General features: G+C 34.5%; 1 protein-coding gene across 1 annotated transcript in view; it reads left to right on the top strand.

The window, feature by feature from the left end:
• Positions 1 to 21,290, top strand: part of ADGRB3 (adhesion G protein-coupled receptor B3) — a 447,155-nt gene that overhangs the window by 267,262 nt on the left and 158,603 nt on the right. Inside the window, exon 15 of the mRNA XM_058835068.1 lies at positions 1,426 to 1,469. Within this exon, the coding sequence (XP_058691051.1) occupies positions 1,426 to 1,469 (44 nt within the window). The remainder of the gene's footprint in view (positions 1 to 1,425; positions 1,470 to 21,290) is intronic.

Consider the following 21,290-nt stretch of genomic DNA (forward strand, 5'->3'; position numbering starts at 1 on the left):
AGAAAATTTAATTCTGTTATGATATTCTTTTGTTCCTAAATTCTTCTATCTCTTAGTCCATTAATGTATCTGAAAGCTCTGAAGGCAAGTGATGCAGGACCTGGTCGCCAAATCACAATTGGCCTATTATTCACTGCTTTGTCCTGTGCCCTCTTCCCCTTCCTCTTCTTTAGATTATAAATACTTCAGGGGATGGAGCATCCTTTATTTATGTTTGTACAGTGCTATGTAAATATAAAGTGTCATAAGTATATGTTGGTTTTAAATATTTATACTCATAAAATTCAATGCAGTCAGCAAGATACTGAAGTAAAGGTTCAAAAATTCCCTAAATGCCTCTTCACAAGCATCTCTAGAAGGACCTTTTTTATCTTTGACAAAAAGGTAGATGGAATAATTTAAATATTTAGTAGATTTTCACTTTACAGGTTGCCATTTTTTCCTATAAATAAATCATTTTTGAGAATAAAATATTAAGGTGTGATTTGTTTATATGAAAGTACCTTTATATCTACTGCATCTACACTTTTCACTAGCACTGACATCCAAAAATAGTGAACACCACCTGCTTCTTCAAATAATTTTTGATTTTTTAAAAATATACTGTTATTCTATATTTCATATATATTTTTATGTAGTTCTGATTCCTGGGAACATCTAATGCTTATGGTGAGCAGGAATATAGTTTAACAGTTTGAAGTACTTCTAAGGCTATCTGAGTGAATTTTGTCTCTAAACTTCCTAGGGAACAAAATAAACATGAATAATTTTACAGATCTTTAAATTTCAAAAAAAAATTCTCTATAGTTCAGTAATTTGTAATAAAAACTTAGGTTCCCATTCTGTTCTACATCAAATCAGAAATCTTCCATAGCCTTTGAAGAGATGGGAGCTGTTATTGTAAAGCTCAACCAAAAACGAAAAAAAACCAAAACTGTTTTGAGAACTCTGCTGATTTAGGACCTGACTGACAAAACCCTTGGACCTTGAATGTGGGGTCTGTAAATCTTAAATCCCACCCTCAAGACATTTTGCCCAACATATGCTTAAAATTTTTAAAGCCATTACTGATTTTGACATCCAAGTTCCTAAGGGGTCTGAAGTTCCTCCTCTAAAAACACCAGAAATGTTCAGTCAACTCTCTTAACAGATTAACTATTATCTCATATTTTACTTCCACTAGGATATACCAAATAGTCAACTTTATGCTTTCCTTATCTAAGCAGAGGATGCACATGTACTCTGCTCTGAGGTTCAAGTGCCTACAAAATATCCTATAAGAATTACAGCTTTTGTCATTTCGGTGGCATCAGTTCATCAAAGTAGGAGGATGATCTTGTAGGAGGAGACTCAAATTTTTTAGGTCAAGCATGACAAATATTTTTGCATACAGGTAACTAATAGGTCTGTTTGTTTTCTTCTTAGGGCACATTGAATCCCTACTGTGTGCTGTGGGATGATTCAAGAATGTAAGTGACAAATGTTTGTTTTTATTGCTATAGATCAAATATTACAAAATTCCTAACAATTTTTAAATAGTTGGTCAGTAAATGGGTTGATACAAGGACAGAGAAAGTGAACCTTTGACAGAGTGGAAATACTAGATGCTCCAGTCACTTGGCTTCCTTTTTGCAGATATATAAAGTGAAATACATCACCAGAAAGAGACTACTCACATAGTAATTTTAATCTGCTTTTTCAAGATTAAAATGAGAATGGCTAGGAACTGTAGTTCCTTCATGGTAGTTGCTGGGCAACAAGCAAGTGGGTAAACGATGAGAGAAATAACTAAGGAAGACTCCCATTTCTGTTACTGCAGGGAGAAATACAATTTTCAAGTGTGACCCCCACAGCAATCTTCATTTCAGTTGGTCCAAATTTTCATTTAAGTTTATTAAAATAATAGCAGTATACTAAGCAATGAAATCTTACTATTAGTCTTCTACAATTTTTTGTGTTTCCCTTCTATAGCAAAACCAGAAAATGTTGCTGTAAGAAAGCAAACTGGTAAAATCTAGTTGTGGTTTAGAATTAATCCCAAGTTTGTGCAGTAATAATTTGCTGCATTAGTCTTTCACCGTAAATATCCCATTAAAGTCAAGGTGAATTTTGCAAATTAAGTGTTTCAAGAATATGGCTGTCATGTTATTATTTTTAATCATTATGTTGTACTTCTTATCCAGATGTATTATATGTCTTATAATACAGACTTATCTACAGTGTTAGAAATTGCATGATTTTTGTGATTTTTTGAGTGTTTTTATCCTTGAGTTTGGATTTACATCAGCACAGTGATGGCTGAGAAATGTCATAGTACAGCAATGTGAAACTTTGGACATGATATTAGAAATCTTTCCAAATACAAGTAGTACCATGGTTTGTGCCTCTGCAAAAGTGTCATAATCATAATCATTTGCCAGTAACATCATAGTATTCCATTTCCATGAAATCTGTGGAATAAAGTACATGAAAGACTTCATACTACGCATTATTAGGAGCACATAAGATGCAAAATATTTGGAATATGTTCTTTTTTTTCCCAGTATTTTTCTTATACAGGAGTGGTACAGTGCTTTGTTTATAATTTTTTAGAAAATTACTTTAAGTTATTTTAAGTACTTTGTATTTAGAGCACATGCTCTGATTTCACTTTTCCATTCCAGAATATCGAAGGCACATTTGAGTGTAATTAGACTTCTAAAAAAACCCACCAACACCATGCTGCATATTTAACAATGTGATTAAAAGATTTTATTCAGGTATTTGGGATTAATGTGTAAAGTAGTTGCAAACAAGTGCATTTTCTGCTTTCCACTTGTTTTAATTTCTCTTTGTATTTTTTATGGAGATATTGAGTGCTACATACAAGTACTGCTTTCAATATGCTTCAGAATCTAGATGGAAAAGTAAACTTGTGAAACATCTAAAATTTACATAAAGCTTACATAAAATAGTCTGAGGTTTTTGAGGGAGAAACATGTGCTTTTGTGTTCTGAAGAATATCTTTTCTAGGCATATTATTTAATAGTAGCTATTGAATATGTTAGAAAAGCTGTAGACTGGGGATGTTCTTGAAGATGTGTCCATTTTTAAAAGTGATATGAGCCCTGAAATATTCCTAATAAGATGTGATGCAGCAAGGTTTGCATGGGTATCACTGTCACTTGTTTTGTACATGTATGTGTGATATTTTTTGAGAATGTGACATTTTTTCTTATCACAATGTTGTAGTGGTTTAGATTCGCCAGTTTGAGTTTGCCGGCCAACGCACCAAATAATGTGTCAAACTACCACAAATGTGCAATAGCAAGAGCAAACTTCTACATTTTTCCTCACTTCCTTTTTGAGAATATCTCTACTGTTAGCCTATTCAAAATTTATTTTCGTATTTTTTATTATTCTGTTTCTTTTTAATTTGGACTGTTTTATTTGTATTTGTATTTGGTCAGGAATATTTTCAGAATATATTCAGAATTTGTATTCTGACATTGTGAGTTTTAAATTATGAAAGCTATATAATGCTGAGTCAGTTTCTATCATTTATAAATCTAAACAAATAAATATATAGAGGACTTTACCATTGGTTAGGTGCTCATGATTATGTTGGGTTCTTAGTGGCTTGGTTTTCTTTTATTTTTTTACTTTTTTAAGTCTCAGGAATTAGTTATCTTCAACAGCAGGCAACTGGATTTGATGGATTAATAGCCTAATTCACATTGCAAATCCGACAGAGCTGGGATGTACTCATGTCCTTCCAAACTGGATAATTTTTGCATAACCAGGACTTGGCAAGCATTTTGGAATAAACCCAACAAAAAGTAGTCTGCTTTAGTTGAGAGTGCTTAACTAATCAATAGTCTGTCATGAGTCAGGTGTTTTAAATTAAGTGGTTTTCAGATGAAAACTGTGTTTTCTTTTATCATTGGTATCCAGCCAGCAGCAACCTCTAATGGGGTTTTCCACCTTTTCAGCCACTTCTCCCACACCTTTATCTGCATTGGAAATTCTCATTTGGTAAATGGTACCTCCTCTGAACTTGTCAGTTTAATCCTTCTCCAGCAGCAAGGGAAGCTTTGTCTACCTGGATTTTGGACATGTTTTTCAGGAGATTAATCAATGATTAAAGTTCTGTGATTTCCATCGTTGAAGAAAGTTCTGCATCTCTGAGCTGTTTAATCACTCCAGATCATCAAACTTATTCTACTGCCACTGGTATCTATGACAATTTGGTCATCCTAACTTCGGTAAAAGCAGTTTTAATCCATTCTTTCTATGAGATTTGGTGATTCTTCCTCTGATTATGTTTTATAAGGTTTTCTATTTATCAAGCTGGCAGCTTTGTCCCCTTTCTGTAGGCATCTGTTGTACACACAAATGTGTGCACAATATCAAGACAGTGAAACTAAAGAACAAAATGTCATGTGTTAAACTCAATTCAATAATTCAACATTTTATTTCAGTTTATTACCCCAAAATATAGAGCACATCTCTCTGTGGTGATTGAAACCAGACTTTTTTTATTATTTTTGGTGCTTTCTTTGATACTTCCAGCTTCCCTACACAAAGCTGGTAGCATCAGTTGTGTGTAAGTGGTAATTTTTCCCCTTGGAAATGAGTGATAACTTCACCTACTCATTTCAGAAAATCTATTCAGATATTGCTGTCAGTAAAGTCTTAGAATACTGAATGCTTCTCCATCTTGTTCATAATAAAATTCTTAGAATATTTTTATTTAACAATCTAAGGAGAAACAATTAACTTCCTTAAACCAACCAACCAAAAAATTCAGAAAGAGTTGTGTCTTTTCTCTTTGCATTATCCAGCATGAGCAAACAATCCCAGGTGTCAGGAACTGCTTGTGAAACATTAGTTCAAGTGTTTCACTCCACAAAGAGAAGGAAAAGGAGTTGGTCAGGTACTAGCGACTTTCCTACCCCACAGAAGTGATTTTAAAGATTTTAAGATGTAACAAAACTTGAAAGCTTTTCTTTTGTCCTTCCTAGATTTGTGGGAAGGAAAACAAGAAAGGGTAAGGAGACAGTAAAAGCAATTTCAACCAATTGTGCCACCTGTCCTGGCTGTGTCTCCTCCCAGTGTCCCAAACACTCATAGCCTCCTCACCAGTATAGCAGCATGAAAAGCAGAAAAGGCCCTGGCTCTGTGTAAGCCATGCTCAGCACTAACAAAAACATCTCTATATTATCATGTGTTCAGCACAAATCCCAAACATAACCACATACTAGCCACTGTGAAGACGATTAATTCTGTCCCAGTCAAAAGGAACACAATGGATCTCTAGCATCTATGGAAGTTTGGCCTGATAAAAACAGTTGTCTTAGAGGACCCAGCCCCTGGAATCTTGAATCGGGTTGCAGAATTCAACAGAAGGAGGCTGGAAAGGTAGGTGCCACAGTACTGAATGTGGGAAGCACCACACTCACATGCAACCCTCAGCTAACACCACTGCAGTGAGGGCATGGAAGGTGGGGTAGATGTGCTGGGCCAAGGAGAGAAAGTGATACCTTGCATGGGAATTTCCAGAGTCACCAACTGATTAGCAAAATAGTGCAGCTGGTGTTTGTTTTTTCAGAAATGTGTTGGACATAATGTGGGCAGGTTTTCTCCACAGGACATAGTCAGTTGTTGCTGGTGTGCTCCACATCTGTATGCGGTGCAAAGTGACATCTCATAGCACTGGATAAGGAAAGGGTTTTAGTATTCTGAAGCTCTCACTGCCAGTTGCTGCAGAAGGATGCTATAACAGTATGACAGCATTTTATTTGACCATATGTGTGCTCACAATACTTTGTGCCTGCTGACTATACAGTTGGAAGAAGTACAATGCAATTAGCTGAAACTTTTAATATTGCAAGAATTTTGACCTGGTCCAGTTTTAGACTTGGACAGCAGTACATCTGCTCTATTTTTTTCCCTATTGCTATGCAAGTTTCCATGGACAGTGGTTTAGATTTTCTACTCTTGTGCTATATGAAAGCATGAATACTCATATATGCAAAATGACAAAATGCATACATTTATATAACTTTATGATTACACTCTAGACATTTTGTAGCATCCTCCATTAAAGAGGGTTAAAAAAAGTTAACAATTACTTTTTTTCAAATTATCCCTTACAGCTTTTAATTATTTTTCTCCCATTGTCCCTGGATACAAGTCTGGAGAAACAGTCCATTAAAGGAATTCTTCAATACAAATAAATAAGAGTCTTCCAGCTAATTTTTATTTTCTGCAAATCAGCTTTACAATATAAACTTGTGCACATGCCAACAATGTGCATTTTGTTGCCCAGTGGTAAAATTGACAGGGAACACCGATCTGCAATTGCACTTTCTCCTCTCCACTTTGATTTTTAAAACTAGCACAATGGATCACTAAGGGTTTGGGTTGATTTTTTTCTGTCCTAGCCTTGCAAACCTTTAAAAACTTGTTCAAGACAGCTCTTTATAACTTTTGTTAAAATGCATCGAACCATCAAGTCATTAGAATATCCTGTCAGAATTTTCTTCTGAAAATATTAATAGTTACCTCTCCTTGTTTTATATTACTTCATAGTCATATTACTTTTGACCACAGAAAGATATTGAGGAAATTGAATGACAGTAAGTATAGTTTGGCAGTACATGCCAGATAAAGCTTTGGTTCTTCCATTGACTGCAGTCAGTCTTGTTGGTCCGGCTTTACAAGTCAGACTTTACTTCTGACACTTTTTTCAAGGAAGAAAATTCTCTTTCCGTGTTACTTTCTATCTTATGTTCATTAATTAACTTGATAGATAAATACCTTCTGGAATGCCTATTTTTATGAAGAACTTTCCATAGTGGAACCTGTGTAATAGCACAGTACACATTGTATTTCTGATAGTCCTGCATAAAGACTTGGAAGAATTTACAGAATTATGTTCCTTTTCATTAAAACAGTATGGAATGAAAAACCTGATCCAAACTCCTCTGCAGACAACTAAACGTCTTTGACTGATTTGAATCAGATCAGATCATGTGGAGAACCATGCAAGCCATGCAAGACTTAAATTTAAAATTTTTTGAATTCACAAACTTCTAAGATTATACTATAATGCAGAAAATTAATTCTGAAATATTGTACAATATAAATGGAGTTTCTTTATGTTGAAAAAGAATCAGACCAAAATTTTCTTTGCTTAAGTCATAAACAAAATGAATCAGTATATATGGGAGGAATTTATAATTTAGTACTTTTTTTATAACACTGCTCTTTACTAACACCTACATGGCCATGAACAGAGCTTACATGGCATGCTGAGACTTGTAACCAAAAAAAAAGAAATCAAATTAATTCCTGCTAATACGTTCACTTTTAAATTTTTACTGGTTGGTTAATCAACTCCATTTGTTGAGGATTCAATTGCTATTTATTATTGTTATGCAAATGTAGATTTTCACAAACTAAAAATAGTGGTTTCTTGTAATATCAGGCAATTTAAATTCTGGAATGTAACTAAAAAGAAACAGTGATTGTATCTTCATAATCGAATTTAGAGATTATAATTGGACTTTTGACAGATTTTTAGTGTATAATGAGGACAAAAGATAATTGAAGTTTGAATAAACTTCACTATAGAAAAAAAAATCAGTCATAATTTGGTTTTATATCTAGGTTTCCAGTTAAATTCATGGATCTAAGTGAAATAAAATGCAATTTTTTTTTTTCTTAATAAAACTTCACCAGGAAATGCAACAGACAGGAACTGGAAATCCAGCATAGTGCTGACTGATAGGAGAAAAAAATGTTTACCCAATAAAATACAGCTGCCAAAAGTACAAAATAGCACAATTGCAACCTTTCTCATTTATGTCATGTACCTCTTAAAGGTTTTTACACCTGCAAATTTAAAAGCAATTTAACACAGGGGTTCATACCATCCTCCCTGGTTTACAGCTAGGGAAAACTAGAGCATGATGAAAGCAAAGTGATCCAAGTTCACTCATTAAACTCTGGTAGCATTAGAGTTCCAAATTCCTGAGTCTGAAGTGACAATGTTCCGTAGCTGTTCTCAAAACCTCTATCATTCTCCTGCCATGAAACCGATCTCTGAGGTTTAAATAGTTTTATAATACTCCTCTTGTTTTTTCTCATTCATTCTGATGATCCCATGACTGTTGACTGTTTTGGAGAATTTAGCTCTGTTTATCCAACAGAAGTAGTGCAGAAGCACAAAAGGTCCTTGTATTATATGATCATTAAATGAAAATAAAATCTGCTCATGCCACCAAAGAAGTTGAATAATCTGGGGAATATTTGTATGTCCATGTGAGAAGAGCTGTGCGGCTATTCCTTTGAAAACAGGGGTACAAGTCATGTGCATAAAATTTCTTGTAAGTAAATCATAATATTTGTTACTTTTAAATTTATTTGCAGTCAGTACAAAAAAAACAAAAAAACAAAACCAAACAAACAACCAACAATTAGAACTGTATAAATATAGCTACTTTTAGTAATATGATAAGGAGACTATAATACAATATAATACAGTGTATTATTTGGACCTGCAGAGTGTAGATTTGTTTGTCTTTATATGATAATGTGTACATCTAATTCTCCTGAATTAATAAGTATTCCCTCTGATAAATCTAAAATCATGTAATTCATTGAAATCTGGTCTGTCTTAATACAAGGGGTTTTTGGCAAAATGACCTTAAATAAATATTTGAAATTGTGTTTTGAAATTCATCTTAGAGGTCATCTTCCAACTCTGTCAGTTGTTCTTGAATTATCAACACTGAAATTGTATGTGTGCCTGATAAAGGTGTACAACTCCATCAAAACCAGTCAAACACGTGTCCAGTGTAAATCTGCCGTATGTTATCAATCACTATCACAAATATAAGCGTTCTACTGCTGTAACAGTATCTCACTGACCTCTCAGGTGTCTTTACACATAATTAATCTTTTGCCGAGTCTCTGAGCCAGAGTAAGATGAGCAGATTCAGTTATATCTCTTCCTGGACCAGTCACTAGAGGGAAGCAAAGACCTTCACGTGCCTCTTCATGACGTCAATGTGGGTGTCCTCACTGACAAAATCTGGTCAGCTTTCAATCTAAAAATTTTTAAAAAGCTTATTTGGTGAAAAATAACCCTTTCAAAAAGGAAAAGAAAAAAGAAAAGGCATAAAATATTTCTGTATGGTTTATTTCCAGAGGCCACTGTCGTTAAAATATAGAGTCATTTTTTGTGAGTAATGTTTTCAGAATTTGAATCTAGACAAGAAATTCAGTGTCGAGTGGACAAAGAAGACAGGTTCAAGACTATCAGGCTTTGAAGCATCCCGATATTCAGAAAAATACGTTGAAATATTAGTAAAAGAGTAGCTATGCACTTGAATCATGTTGCAAAATCTTAGATAAAATATACCATTTTCTTGATATCTTTTTGTTGATTCTCCTTTAGTTATCCATGCTTCTGTTCCATTTTTTTTTCCTGTGGTACCTAAAATCTCATCCTGTATAAGCAGTTTTTTGGTATATACCAGATTAACAGATCAAAAAAACATCAAGTCATTAAATAAGACTACTTCATCATGCACTGTCTCAGCACAGAGAAAGCATAATGTGTGTATATATAAACTCATATCTTACAATTTATGACAGATTATACATGGAGGAGGTTTACCATATACTGTACTTTTACTGTAGTTAATTCAACCCAGCTCTACTTAGTGAGGATGCAACCCAATTTAGCATTCTCTCCCATGAGCTAGTCTAGTTTAATTCCTTTAAAACAGGAACACTCTAGGGCAATGTTGCATTTGATAAAATGTGGCATTTGATTAAAGGAATATATCTGATATGAATTGAATTATCCATAAAACTGAAATGACCAGAAACAAGCATAAAATAATGTTTGTGGGTTTATCACTTAAAATTCTAAATTATTTAAAGATTGCAGACAATATTTGTACAACTTATCACTTCATTTGAATAGATCTTTTATTAAACTTAAGCTATGCAGAGTGGCCAGACCTTAATGAGAATAATACAAATGTATATCAGGATTTAAGTGAGTTTAAATGGAAGGTAATATGCTAGATGAAGAGCTCCAAGCAAAGCAATTTCACAGAAAAACCAAAACTGTTGTTGAATAGCTGCTAGATTATGGCTAAATAGATTTTTAGCTGAAAGCATGGTGTAGTTATGATGGTTTTTTAATGTTATCATCATCTTCTCTGATAATGTTGAGTAAGAGAAATTTCTTGTATAGCTAGTTAACTAAATGTAATATACATATACATTCAAGTGCATGTGCTGGGGATAACATTCTGCAATCGTGCTATTATTCAAAGTAATGGAGTATATAATATAATTCTAAATTTCATGGGCTACAGTTATAATTCTTGATGCTCATGTTATCCTAATGATGCAATTTCTAGTGGCTGTCTTTTCTATCTACCTGTAACTATGGAAGCAAAGCAAAATGTCTCTGCATATAACAAAAACATGCATCAAAATGCCATCATGTGACTGTCAATTCATGACTTAACATGAATATGATCCTGATGTCCAGTTTATCAGTAAATCCTTAGAAGGCCCAGGCTTAAAAACTGATTTGGAAAATAGAACCAGAATCACACCACCGGCATTGACATAAATCCAGGAGCCATTCCATCAATATGAATGAAATGAATGGCAATAACTAAGGGATTGCATATACTGATATGTACAGCAATAGAGAACTGGAAAAATAAGATCACTGATTATAATGAATCTGATGTATTTGTATGCTTAGCCTGTAAAGAGTACATTATTTTGACCAGACTTAAAACTAAATCCTTTAGGTTTATACTAAGTCACAATTGCTATTTTGACTGAAATATAGAGCTATTAATAGTCTTTTTTAAGTGTCAGTGTGTACTTCTTTGATACCTGCTCAGTTTTAATGTTTATTCACAAAAGACTGCTATGGTTTTAATACATCAAAATAGCTTAAAAGGTAAGTATATAAAATATGAAGTAACACAAACAAAAAATACTTTTAAAAAAACCCAATTATTTAATTCAAACAGCTTCTGATTGCATTTAGCCAATACAGTGCCCTGCAGCTAGTACAGAAATTCTTAAAAGAGAGCAATAGTCAGCAGCATTCAGGAAGCAGTCTAGTCTCTTTTTAAGCACTTTAGACTCCAAATGTTGTACCATGTACAGGAGAAAGTTGATAGTATCTCTTTCTATGCACATCGCATCTTCAGTCCATTCTTCCCCTCCCTCCTCCTTTTTCTTATAAGTGGACAGTCAAACAAGTGATGTTTTAGGTACACAAGTTGTGTGTGTGCTTACTCAGATACTTCTTTATTTAATGTACACACAGAGATTAAAGTCTTTGAGGAATAAAGCATATAAAATTTTTTACTACCACCACCCCCTCAAGAAGTACAATTAAAAATATTAAACATCCATTTCTTTGTTTTATTATATGTCAAAGCATACACTGTATACTGCAATGTATATTTATCTGATATCAGGTTCTACATGCTCTCAATGTAATTTATGTTGGAGAACATATACTGATCTTAAATTAGATAACACCTCTTGTATACTGTGTCTTCTTTGTTGCAAATGCAAGAGAAAAGTGATGGTAAATTTACAAAACCACCTGGTTTTCTCTCTTTATCTATCTATCTATCTATCTATCTATCTATCTATCTATCTATCTATCTGTCTATCATCTATCTATCTATCTATCTATCTATCTATCCATCCATCCATCTGTCTAAACATCTATTTCTTTGTCTATCATCCATCTCTCATCAATCTTTCCTTACTTTGCCTGTACAGTTGTCTGTTAACATATATTTTTGGTTTTTTATCTGAAGCAGACTATTCTGTTCTCATATTTTTGTAATTTATTTATACAAGAAAAATCTGAACAAATCTGATAAATTGATTTATACAAGAAAAATCTGAACAATACACAAAACATTCTTTTCCTCTGATGATTTTCTAGTAGATAGAAAAATTTTCATCACAGTTAAGCAAATATATGTATTTTTAAATATCATAATGAGTCAGTGTTTCAGCCAAAATTAGAAAACAAGGAGCTCTTAGGTCCACAACCATGTGACCTAGCCACTAGAATTACCCATCTTTCTTTAGTATAGAAAATGTCTAGCACCTGTGAGAGGACCCACATGATCCTGGTTTCATTCTCACCTTCCTGCAAAAATAGAAACATCTCTTGTGTGTCATTTTAAGGAACCATGAAAGACTAGTGTGTAGGTGCAGAGCTATCTAAGAATGATGATACAAGATGGAATCCCAGACAACTGTGGGGAAGAACCAGGGAGAACTGGGAGTGAGGTGAGAAGGTATTTACTGACACATTCTGCTGTCTATGAAGTTTCTATGGACTGGGCATTCTATTTTAGAGATACTATTCTGTTAAAACCTCTCTGTGCCACTGCCAGCAGAATGTATTATCCAAATGTCATTTTATAACCTATACAACTAATGTTCCTTTTGGTTTGACTAGACCTTTACATTTTCAGTTTACTTTGATTAATCAATTGTTTCTGAGAAAATGTGTATCACAAAACCAAGGAAAACCAAAGTCAATGTTCTGGGGAAGTGAATAAATTTTTGATGTTACATCTATTTGATTTTGAAGCATAGGTCATCAGTGGTCCACCTTAAAGCTGATGTTTTTAATAATTTCTCTTCTGAATTTCTTTTTTATTTAGTTTTGTCAAAGAGGAAGTATTTTCTAGATATGTGTTAATGTGTTTGAATAGGCCTTAGACTTAAGGGTTGATATTAAAGGCTCAATTTAGATACCTTAGAAAATGCATGTAGAACAATTTCAGGATATATGTACAGAAGATAAAGAAAATACACCTTTCAAAGCAGGGGAAGGCACAGACACATAGTACTTTATGTAGGAAATTTAATCAATGGCTAACAGCAGAATTTACTACATAACTGAGAAAATGAAAACACTCAGATGTGTATAGCTGCAAGTGCCATTGTCGTGAGGTACCATATACAAGTAAACTGTCCTCTAGGCTCTATAGACTGTTCCAACAAGATTTCCTTTGAGTAATGGAAACATAAACATTTTACATACCTATAGGTACTTATATTTTAGAAGTTTCAATACCAGACTGAATTCTGCACTATATATAAATTTCTACCTCAGCATATGGATTTTCATATTATGTCCTTGGGATAAAGACATACTTAAAAAAGAGATAAATATGACCTTTTTAAAATAATCCACAGTCAAAGTCTTTGTGGACTACTTAGGATTCTCACAGCTTTTTCTTTCTAGGAGATAGCCCTAACCATCAGACTCAAATAATAATCTCATAAAACTGTGTAAAAATAATAAGCATAATTTAAACTATATGCTATTGACATTGAACTCACAAAACCGGGTGTAGAAGAAAGAGGTTCAGAAGTAAATTAACTTGCTATGGCATTAGTTTTTAGAGACAGACATTTTCCAGCCTTGTAAATTCATTGTTAAGGACATAGTGACAACCAGTAACTTTGTGAAAGAAATGTCCTCCAAAGGGAACATGCAAAATAGCCGTATCTTGTCATGGGATAGGCAACGGATTCAATAAAGTTAATATTGGAAATATGAAATCAGTTTGATAGACATTTTTGAATAAAATAAAAGGAGACATGTCCTCATTGGGAACAAGACATGCTCTGAAACGTAATGTCTAATTTCTAAAACATAGTTTGTAGTGAGAATCAAGATGTGATAAAATAATATTTTACCTGCTCTCCACACTTGGGTATGATACTAAAAAATGTATACTTGTGATCCTACAAGGTTGATTTGGAACATCTCTAATAGCATTTTTGAGGCATTTTCTGCTCTCTTTACAAACCTATTTATGAAGTGAAAGAACTTTAATATATTATCAGCCTTCCATCATGTTACCAGAGTTAACAAGCAGAGATTACAATGAAGTTGGTTAAGTGGTACACAGTCAATCCATTTCTCATTATAACAACTGTTAAATGAAATGGTCTGATATATACCATAATCTTGGATAACATTTTGAATGCCATAATTGATATTGAACAAACTTTCAGGTATGTATTTAAAAGCAATGTAGATGCTAGGTCTATATTCTATATTACTGATGTAACAACAAGCCTAGGATTTCATATATGTGACAATAGTTTTGTTTCATTTGTTTTTGGTTTTTTTTGGTTTTGTTTTGTTTTGTTTTTTTTACCTGCAACATAACATTTTCTGTAGTTTTAGGTAGTTTTTCAGATTTTTTTCAGGTTTTAATTCCTGTCACAATGTACTATTTATGACTTCACATAGGAAAAGATTCACTCAGGCTAACACTTCTGGCTAAATGCTTCCTCTGACATATTTTTTAAATACTGAGATGGTCTGACTTTTTTGAAGCAGAAAATCTAGGCTGATTCAGCATAGTGACACAAATAAAGAATACAAACTTTCCATGGTTTTTTAATACTGATTGTATTTCAATGGTTTTGATTGCCTCTCAAATCAGTTCCTAAAGCCAAAAGCTGAGAAATAACCTTGTTAACCTTTCTTAATTGAACTATGTGATGTACTCTAAAACATAAAAGCTGTAACTGAATGACTGACATCACACTCCCCTTTTCCCTACCACTGATATGGCACCACCATTTTGTCGTGTGAATTGAAATTAATTTAACAAGACAGTTAGTATTCACACCTACAAGTAGAGCCCATTTAGGTGCAAACATCCTGGTTACAGGGATTACCTGTGTCAGCAAGCAGGACTACATAGCAAGAAAACTAATTAACAGTGAAATGTTACCAGAAGCATTATAAAAAGCCTTTCATGAATTGTGTCTTATAAATATTCCAAAATTGGTTTTCTATACCATGCACTGAGTAATTGCTATCAAGTTTGGGTTTTTCTTGCTCTCAGTTCTCACTTAAACCTCATATTTTAGTCTCTTCTTCAGTATGCTATACAGGACATAAATTCTGATCATCATTAAGTCACATTTTTATTACATTTTATGCATTCTTTCCAGAAGAATGTGTAAAAATAATGAAATTTTAGTCTGAGGGATATTTTGCCCTTTACAATAATGTAATCAGTGAAACGTGTGGAAACTCCCAAGCAGTTGCTTGAGTAGTAAAAGGCGATGAATAACATAAGGATCATTTTTCTTTCCAGAGGGAAAAAAGTTCCAGTTAACAAATAATTCAATATTTACTTATTTTGCTCTTGTGCATACAATCAGGTAACTGAGAAATACCTATCTAAAGTTACTTTTATTTTAGCCTATGTGCTTTATTTCCTCAGTCTTTAGATTTACATTTAGAGGGATAGAGACATATAAAGTAATTTTTTAATCCAGCATATAATGATCCTTGTGTTTTCAACTTGCTCCCCAACTGGATGAAAATATTTTTAAAAATACTCACAATGACGCTTGCAATTTTTTCCACCAACTATGAGAAGAGCAGATTAGCCTCTACAGCTAATTTTTAGTGAAAAAATTTAAACCAAAACCATAATACAGAAAAACACTATGTAGCACACATTCCAATTAGTTATGTAAGTAGGTTCATTATCTTCAATCTATGTGAGTTTAGTTTGGTATTTCCACATTTAATGAGCTTGTCTGTCAAATTATTGGCACTGATTGTCTGCCTAAATTTAAGCTCCTGCTTTGTTGAACTGAAAGTTCCTTTATCATTTATCTGCTGAAAGAAAACTTCAGTAGGTTGTTAAAGGCCACAGTACAACTGTAGCTAAATTTTAAAAGAAAGAAAATAGATACAATTAATACCAAGTGTACTCCTCTCTTAAAAAGCATTTCTGAGGTAAGAACAGAGAACAATGATGCCACCCAAAAGTTTGGTGGTTTAAGCAGACATGAGTAGACACAGGTTATAAAGAGATAGATTAACTTTGGATTTTATTATAACTGAGATATACTTTTACAGAAAAAAAAAAAATATTTGTAGTAGTCTTGCTGGCCATCTGACCATCCAAGTCTTCATTTTCTGTTTTAATTGTACACTTCCTTCCTCAGTAAAACTCCAGGTGAGACATCTAGAAGCCCATGAACAAAAGTTAAATTCATCAATACATACAGAAGAGAATTTAAGACACTGAAACCCTTTGTCCAAATAAGGGAAAAAGAAATACAGCTCTTTTCTGGAAAAAGTCTGCATCAGAATGGCATTATGAAGTTCCATATTTTCTCTCAGTGACTTTCATTTAACTTTGGATGGGTTTATGACTAAAAACAAATAAATAACAGACAAACAGCCAGTTCTCACTGTAAAATATCAGTCAGAGAGCTCAAAGTCCAGTTGTGTCCTTTCTATTTATCTGTGCCGATAAATAATTCTTCTCATTGGAGTGAACTGCCAGAACAGGTAAAGATGCACCAAAGCTGTACACCATGAGATGCTTCCTTATGTACTGAAGCTGTACATTTTCTTTAATTCACTCTCCCCAGCTACAAGAGGTCAAAAAGAAGCACTGCTCTTGCTAAGATGATATTGGTATGCTAGCCCTTGTCAGTGTCACTTTAAAAATGAGAAATCTGAAGCCCAGATGTTCTTGTTAACTTCAACAGTGGTGACACAGTAAGAATCAGAGGAAGACATTGAACCCATAACTTCTGAGTCCATGTGAACTCTCAGAGGGGTTCTGTACTGTCAAATATATAAGTTTCTGAAGCAGGATTCCCAAACATTCCAGAAAAGAGACATAATTTGATTAATATAGTCTGCCTATTTGTCATTTTCTGGCCCTATGAATTATATATTTATATATTATATATGTGCAGACTGTAGCACAGTGCCACAGGTTGTAAAAAGAGTGATCTTCAATCTAGAATTTTCAGACCCAGAGATAAGATGCTTATCATTATCCTGTCTGATGAGGACCTAATATCCAGGTGTCCCCTCTTAGAGGTAAAAGCTGTTTGGGAAAACACTGCTCCTATCTTTCTGGCAGCTTTATTTAAAAGGGAAACAGACAGTTGTCTGTATGACGTTGTTATCTGTGAATGGAAAGTGGTTTCAGGTGTTCATCCCTGTAGGCATTAACTAAGTGGAATTCTTAACATTTCACTTTGCAGTTTTCTATTGATTCATTTAGCTGCGTTTTATTCAAAGCTGATGCAAATACTGTCCTCAAGCACCTAACTCTCCCTATTCACTCTTAAAAGAAACTTAAACACCTAACTCTCAGGTTTGTAAATTTTATATTCAATGCCATGATTACCATGTTATTTAAACACATGGCTCTTTAATGCCTACCCAAAAGCAAGTTTCCCTGGGCTAGAATCAGTCCAAATCTGATACAAATCAGGCATTTCCCTGCTAGTCATTTGGTGCCTTATAAAAATCAGATGAAACTCAAAGAGATTCTGATGGTTTAGTTCACTAAGAAATAATTCTCATATGTCACTTTCCCATTTCACAGTTTCTCTTGAGACCCACATCTCACCAAAGTATTAGATTAAGATTTATTGAACACATATCCTTATCTGAAATCTGCAGGGGTCAATGTTCAAGATCATCTCTAAGCTTGCACAATTGAATTTGTCTTCAACATGGGATCAGAAATTTTGATATGCTTTGTTACGAATTAAACTAGAAGTATTTTTAAAAAAATGTTTTAAGTCTTCCATCATATATCCTCAAACCTTCTGGATCCTCCCATATGTGTACAGAGAGATGCAAACTTCCAGAGGAAATTTTTTGGTTAATATATTGTGTTGTTTTCCTATTCTGTGTGGTTTTGAAAGTAAGGAGGAAAGCCCTCACTTTGAGAAGGGAAAATACTAAACCCAAGATGATTATAGTTTTGTTTAGTTTGGAAGATTTTTTTTTTTAGTTTTAAGCCTTACTTGTGTGTGTAAAAACAGCAACAAGTATATGTGACTAATGGCAACATTTCAGTGTTGGACTTGTGATGAACTACAAAATAACACTTACCAAAAAGCATCCCACATTTTGCTATTTCTAGTTTCCTTGATTTTTTCCCATCCAGTGATCTGTAACATTGATCACAATATTTCAAGTATCACTACAGATGCCAGCTATCTCCAAAGACATCTAGATGCAAAGGAAAAAATAATAATTATAAACTTTTTCCACACCTAGTCATTGCAGCGTACTGCAGTGTGGAGTCAATATATCTGCACTATCTTCGGCCACTGGTTTGGATACTGGTAGCTGCCTAGTTGTGATAGAAACAGCTCAGCACAGGCAGGATAGTTATCTCTGATTCTGTGAACTAAAGTTATTTCAGGAGCCATTATTATCTGAGAAAAATCACTGCTATATCATGGCAAAGGAATACTCTTTCTTAGACTAAAGTAAAAATAAATACACTTTTTGGGGCCATAGTAATTTCTTAACTATACATGCTTATGACATAAGATTAAGACAGTGATATGTGATTAACATTAGGTACGTATTTCAAGAAATTAATTTCATTCAATATTTAACACTGAAAATAGCAACTTTTACCGTGCTAAGTAGTGGTCAAATAACTTACTATCTGCTTTTATATGCACACCCTTCACACTGGTGTTGGACATTTTGTATCTGTCTACTTGGATTTTTTCTTTTGTTGGGGAGCAAAGTGTCCCAGTCAGAAAGTCAGTGGTCCTGGTCAGTGTTTAAATGCAGGAGTAAGACTTGCCAAAGGAAGAAACTGACTGCAGATGCTGCATGTGGACAATGAAAATGCCTGCCTTCCTTTAATCTTTCATCCAGAGCAGCAGAAATGGAAGCAGTTTATAGAAAATTAGTATGTATTAGGACCCAAAAGTTAGAAATTTATTATACCATAAGATTTTTCTCTGTCTTCCATGTAAAATCTGTGGAAATGTTGAGCAAATATTTTCTAGAGTATCAACACTGACTTCAGAGGGAAATTCAGAGCTTAAAAAAAATGTAATATTGTAGTTTATTTCTATGTTCATACTGTGGACATTCAAAAAAATTTCTAAAGTAATCCTTAGTTGGAATTGGACAGATAGGGTTTTATAGAGAGGGACTTTCAGGCAGGAAAACATAGAAAAGTTATCTGTTCTCTGTTTCTAACTGCTCAAGTCAGCAGTTCTGTAAGGAATAATCTGTTAAAGTCCATTGCTAGTTCTAAATATACTTTTGCTTTTTCTGATCAGCAAAAGTTCCTCTAAGCAATATTTTTTTCCTGATATTTCAATTCATGTTAAATTTCTTAAATCTTCCCGTATAATTTCAAGAAAATTATGTTGTTTCTCTGCTATAAAATACACGCAGACCTGCTCATTTCTCTAGACATATATTTTAGCCTGCAAAACTCCAGCAATTTTTATAACTGAATTTCACAGTTTGACTGAAATTCATAACCTATAAAAAAATATAGATAGATAGATAGATAGAGAGATAGAGAGATAGAGAGATAGATAGATAGATAGATAGATAGATAGATAGATAGATAGATAGATAGATAGATAATGAGCATTGCCATAGACCACTTTTTTCCCCTATGTTGTATATGAGTCGACTAAATCTGGTTCATTCATTAGGAATATACAGTGGCTGTGCCACCATATTTTCTAATAGATTATGAAAATATAATCCTTATCTCTTTGCTCGTACATTAAAGGAAGAATCAGAAAATTCAAGCAAAGACTGTAATTCAAGTAGCTACAAGTAATTTTGTTTTTCTGTGGAAAGTTCCTATTTCTTATCTTCTTAACTTTCCTGTAGCAATTTTTTAGCTTACATTTTCTTTATATTCACTCACAGAATACAGACACTTACTTTTATTCTTAGTCTTTCTTATGTAATGCTGTGAGAATTCAAATAGTTGAACTGTGTTTCTGATCTAGTTTAGGCATGTGTTAGCATCAACCAGACAGTGCTAATCATCAGTGCCCTGATGCTCAGAACAAATATTCTGAGTTATTTGAATTCTTAAATATTCCTGAAGCTACAGTACCCTCTGTCCTTTTATAATCTGAGAAAAGTAAATTATTCATCATTAAGGTTTTCATGTTGATGAACAATATATTTCATCAGAATATAACTTCCTCTGAAATATATAAATACCTAAATACCTAAAAAAATACACTATTTGTTGCAGCCTGCAACCTCAGGATCTCGTCCAGGGAAGCAGCAGGGTTCTGGGGACCAGCATGAAACACCAACGAGACGGGCTCCCGTTCATGAAACCATTTATTCAGCATGAGAACAAACTCAGGTCCAGAACAGAGAGCCCCGAACAGAGGCACAGCAGGGGTTTTTGAGGGACAGAACCGAGGGTTTACACCTTTGAGGGTGGAGTTCAGGGTCAGGGACCATTAGAAACACACCAAGGGAGAACCCCCCAGGGACTCAAACCCAATCAGAACTCCTGGGCCGCCCTTCACAAGGGGTTTGGGGTGGGACAATGTAACTCTTTGTCTCCCTGAGGCCGCTGCAACATCTGCTCCTTTTTTATTTTTTTTTAATTTTTTTTTTTTTTTTTCAAATTTTAATTAGGAGCTTAAAACGTTTCCAAACATACACCTTAAAATCTCACCTCTTCCACAGAGCACCCACTTTGCTTTGTGGGACACCAATAGCTCAATAACAAAACACATTAAGCAAACAGAAAAAACAAAATTGAAAACGAACACTTAAATCTCGGACTACGCCGGGCAAATTAAACGGTGATGGTACTTAATGCAAACATAATGTTTTTTAGTTCAGTCTCTTCCACTTCAGGATTCTCTCTTTGGAAGGGCGCAGCTCTTAGATCTCCTCTCACGAGGGGCAGAATTCTTCGATCTCCAGCTTCAGCTCCGGCTCCCATGTGGGCGTCGCCTCTTTAGATGATCTCTGTGTAACACTGGCTTTGGGAGCTCGGTTACAGTTTCGATTTCCCCAGAGGAGGTGTTGCCCACGATGGCAAAGCACAGCCCCCAGGGGTGGAGCACCGAACAAAGGGATGGGGCCAAGCAGGAGTTACTGGGAGGTTCGGGAAGGGAAGGTTTGGGACCGGAAAAGAAGGAGCAAGGCGGGAAACCAGGGATCCCAGACCGCGTGGCCGGCGCCATCTTGGGATGGGGGGGGGGGTCCGGGACAGGCTTTCCCGGACAGGGAACGGGAATATGGAGAGACAGGGGGTGAAGGAGGACACGGAACGGCGGGCAGACGGCAGCAACCCCGAGCCATCTTAGCTTTTTTCACCCTTTGTCCTGCCCTTAGGAACAGAGGAAAGGGGAAGGTACAGGAAGGTATACACCAAAAAAGGAACTCCACAGAA

Source organism: Poecile atricapillus, chromosome 3 (assembly GCF_030490865.1).
Source record: "Poecile atricapillus isolate bPoeAtr1 chromosome 3, bPoeAtr1.hap1, whole genome shotgun sequence".
Classification (NCBI taxonomy): domain Eukaryota; kingdom Metazoa; phylum Chordata; class Aves; order Passeriformes; family Paridae; genus Poecile; species Poecile atricapillus.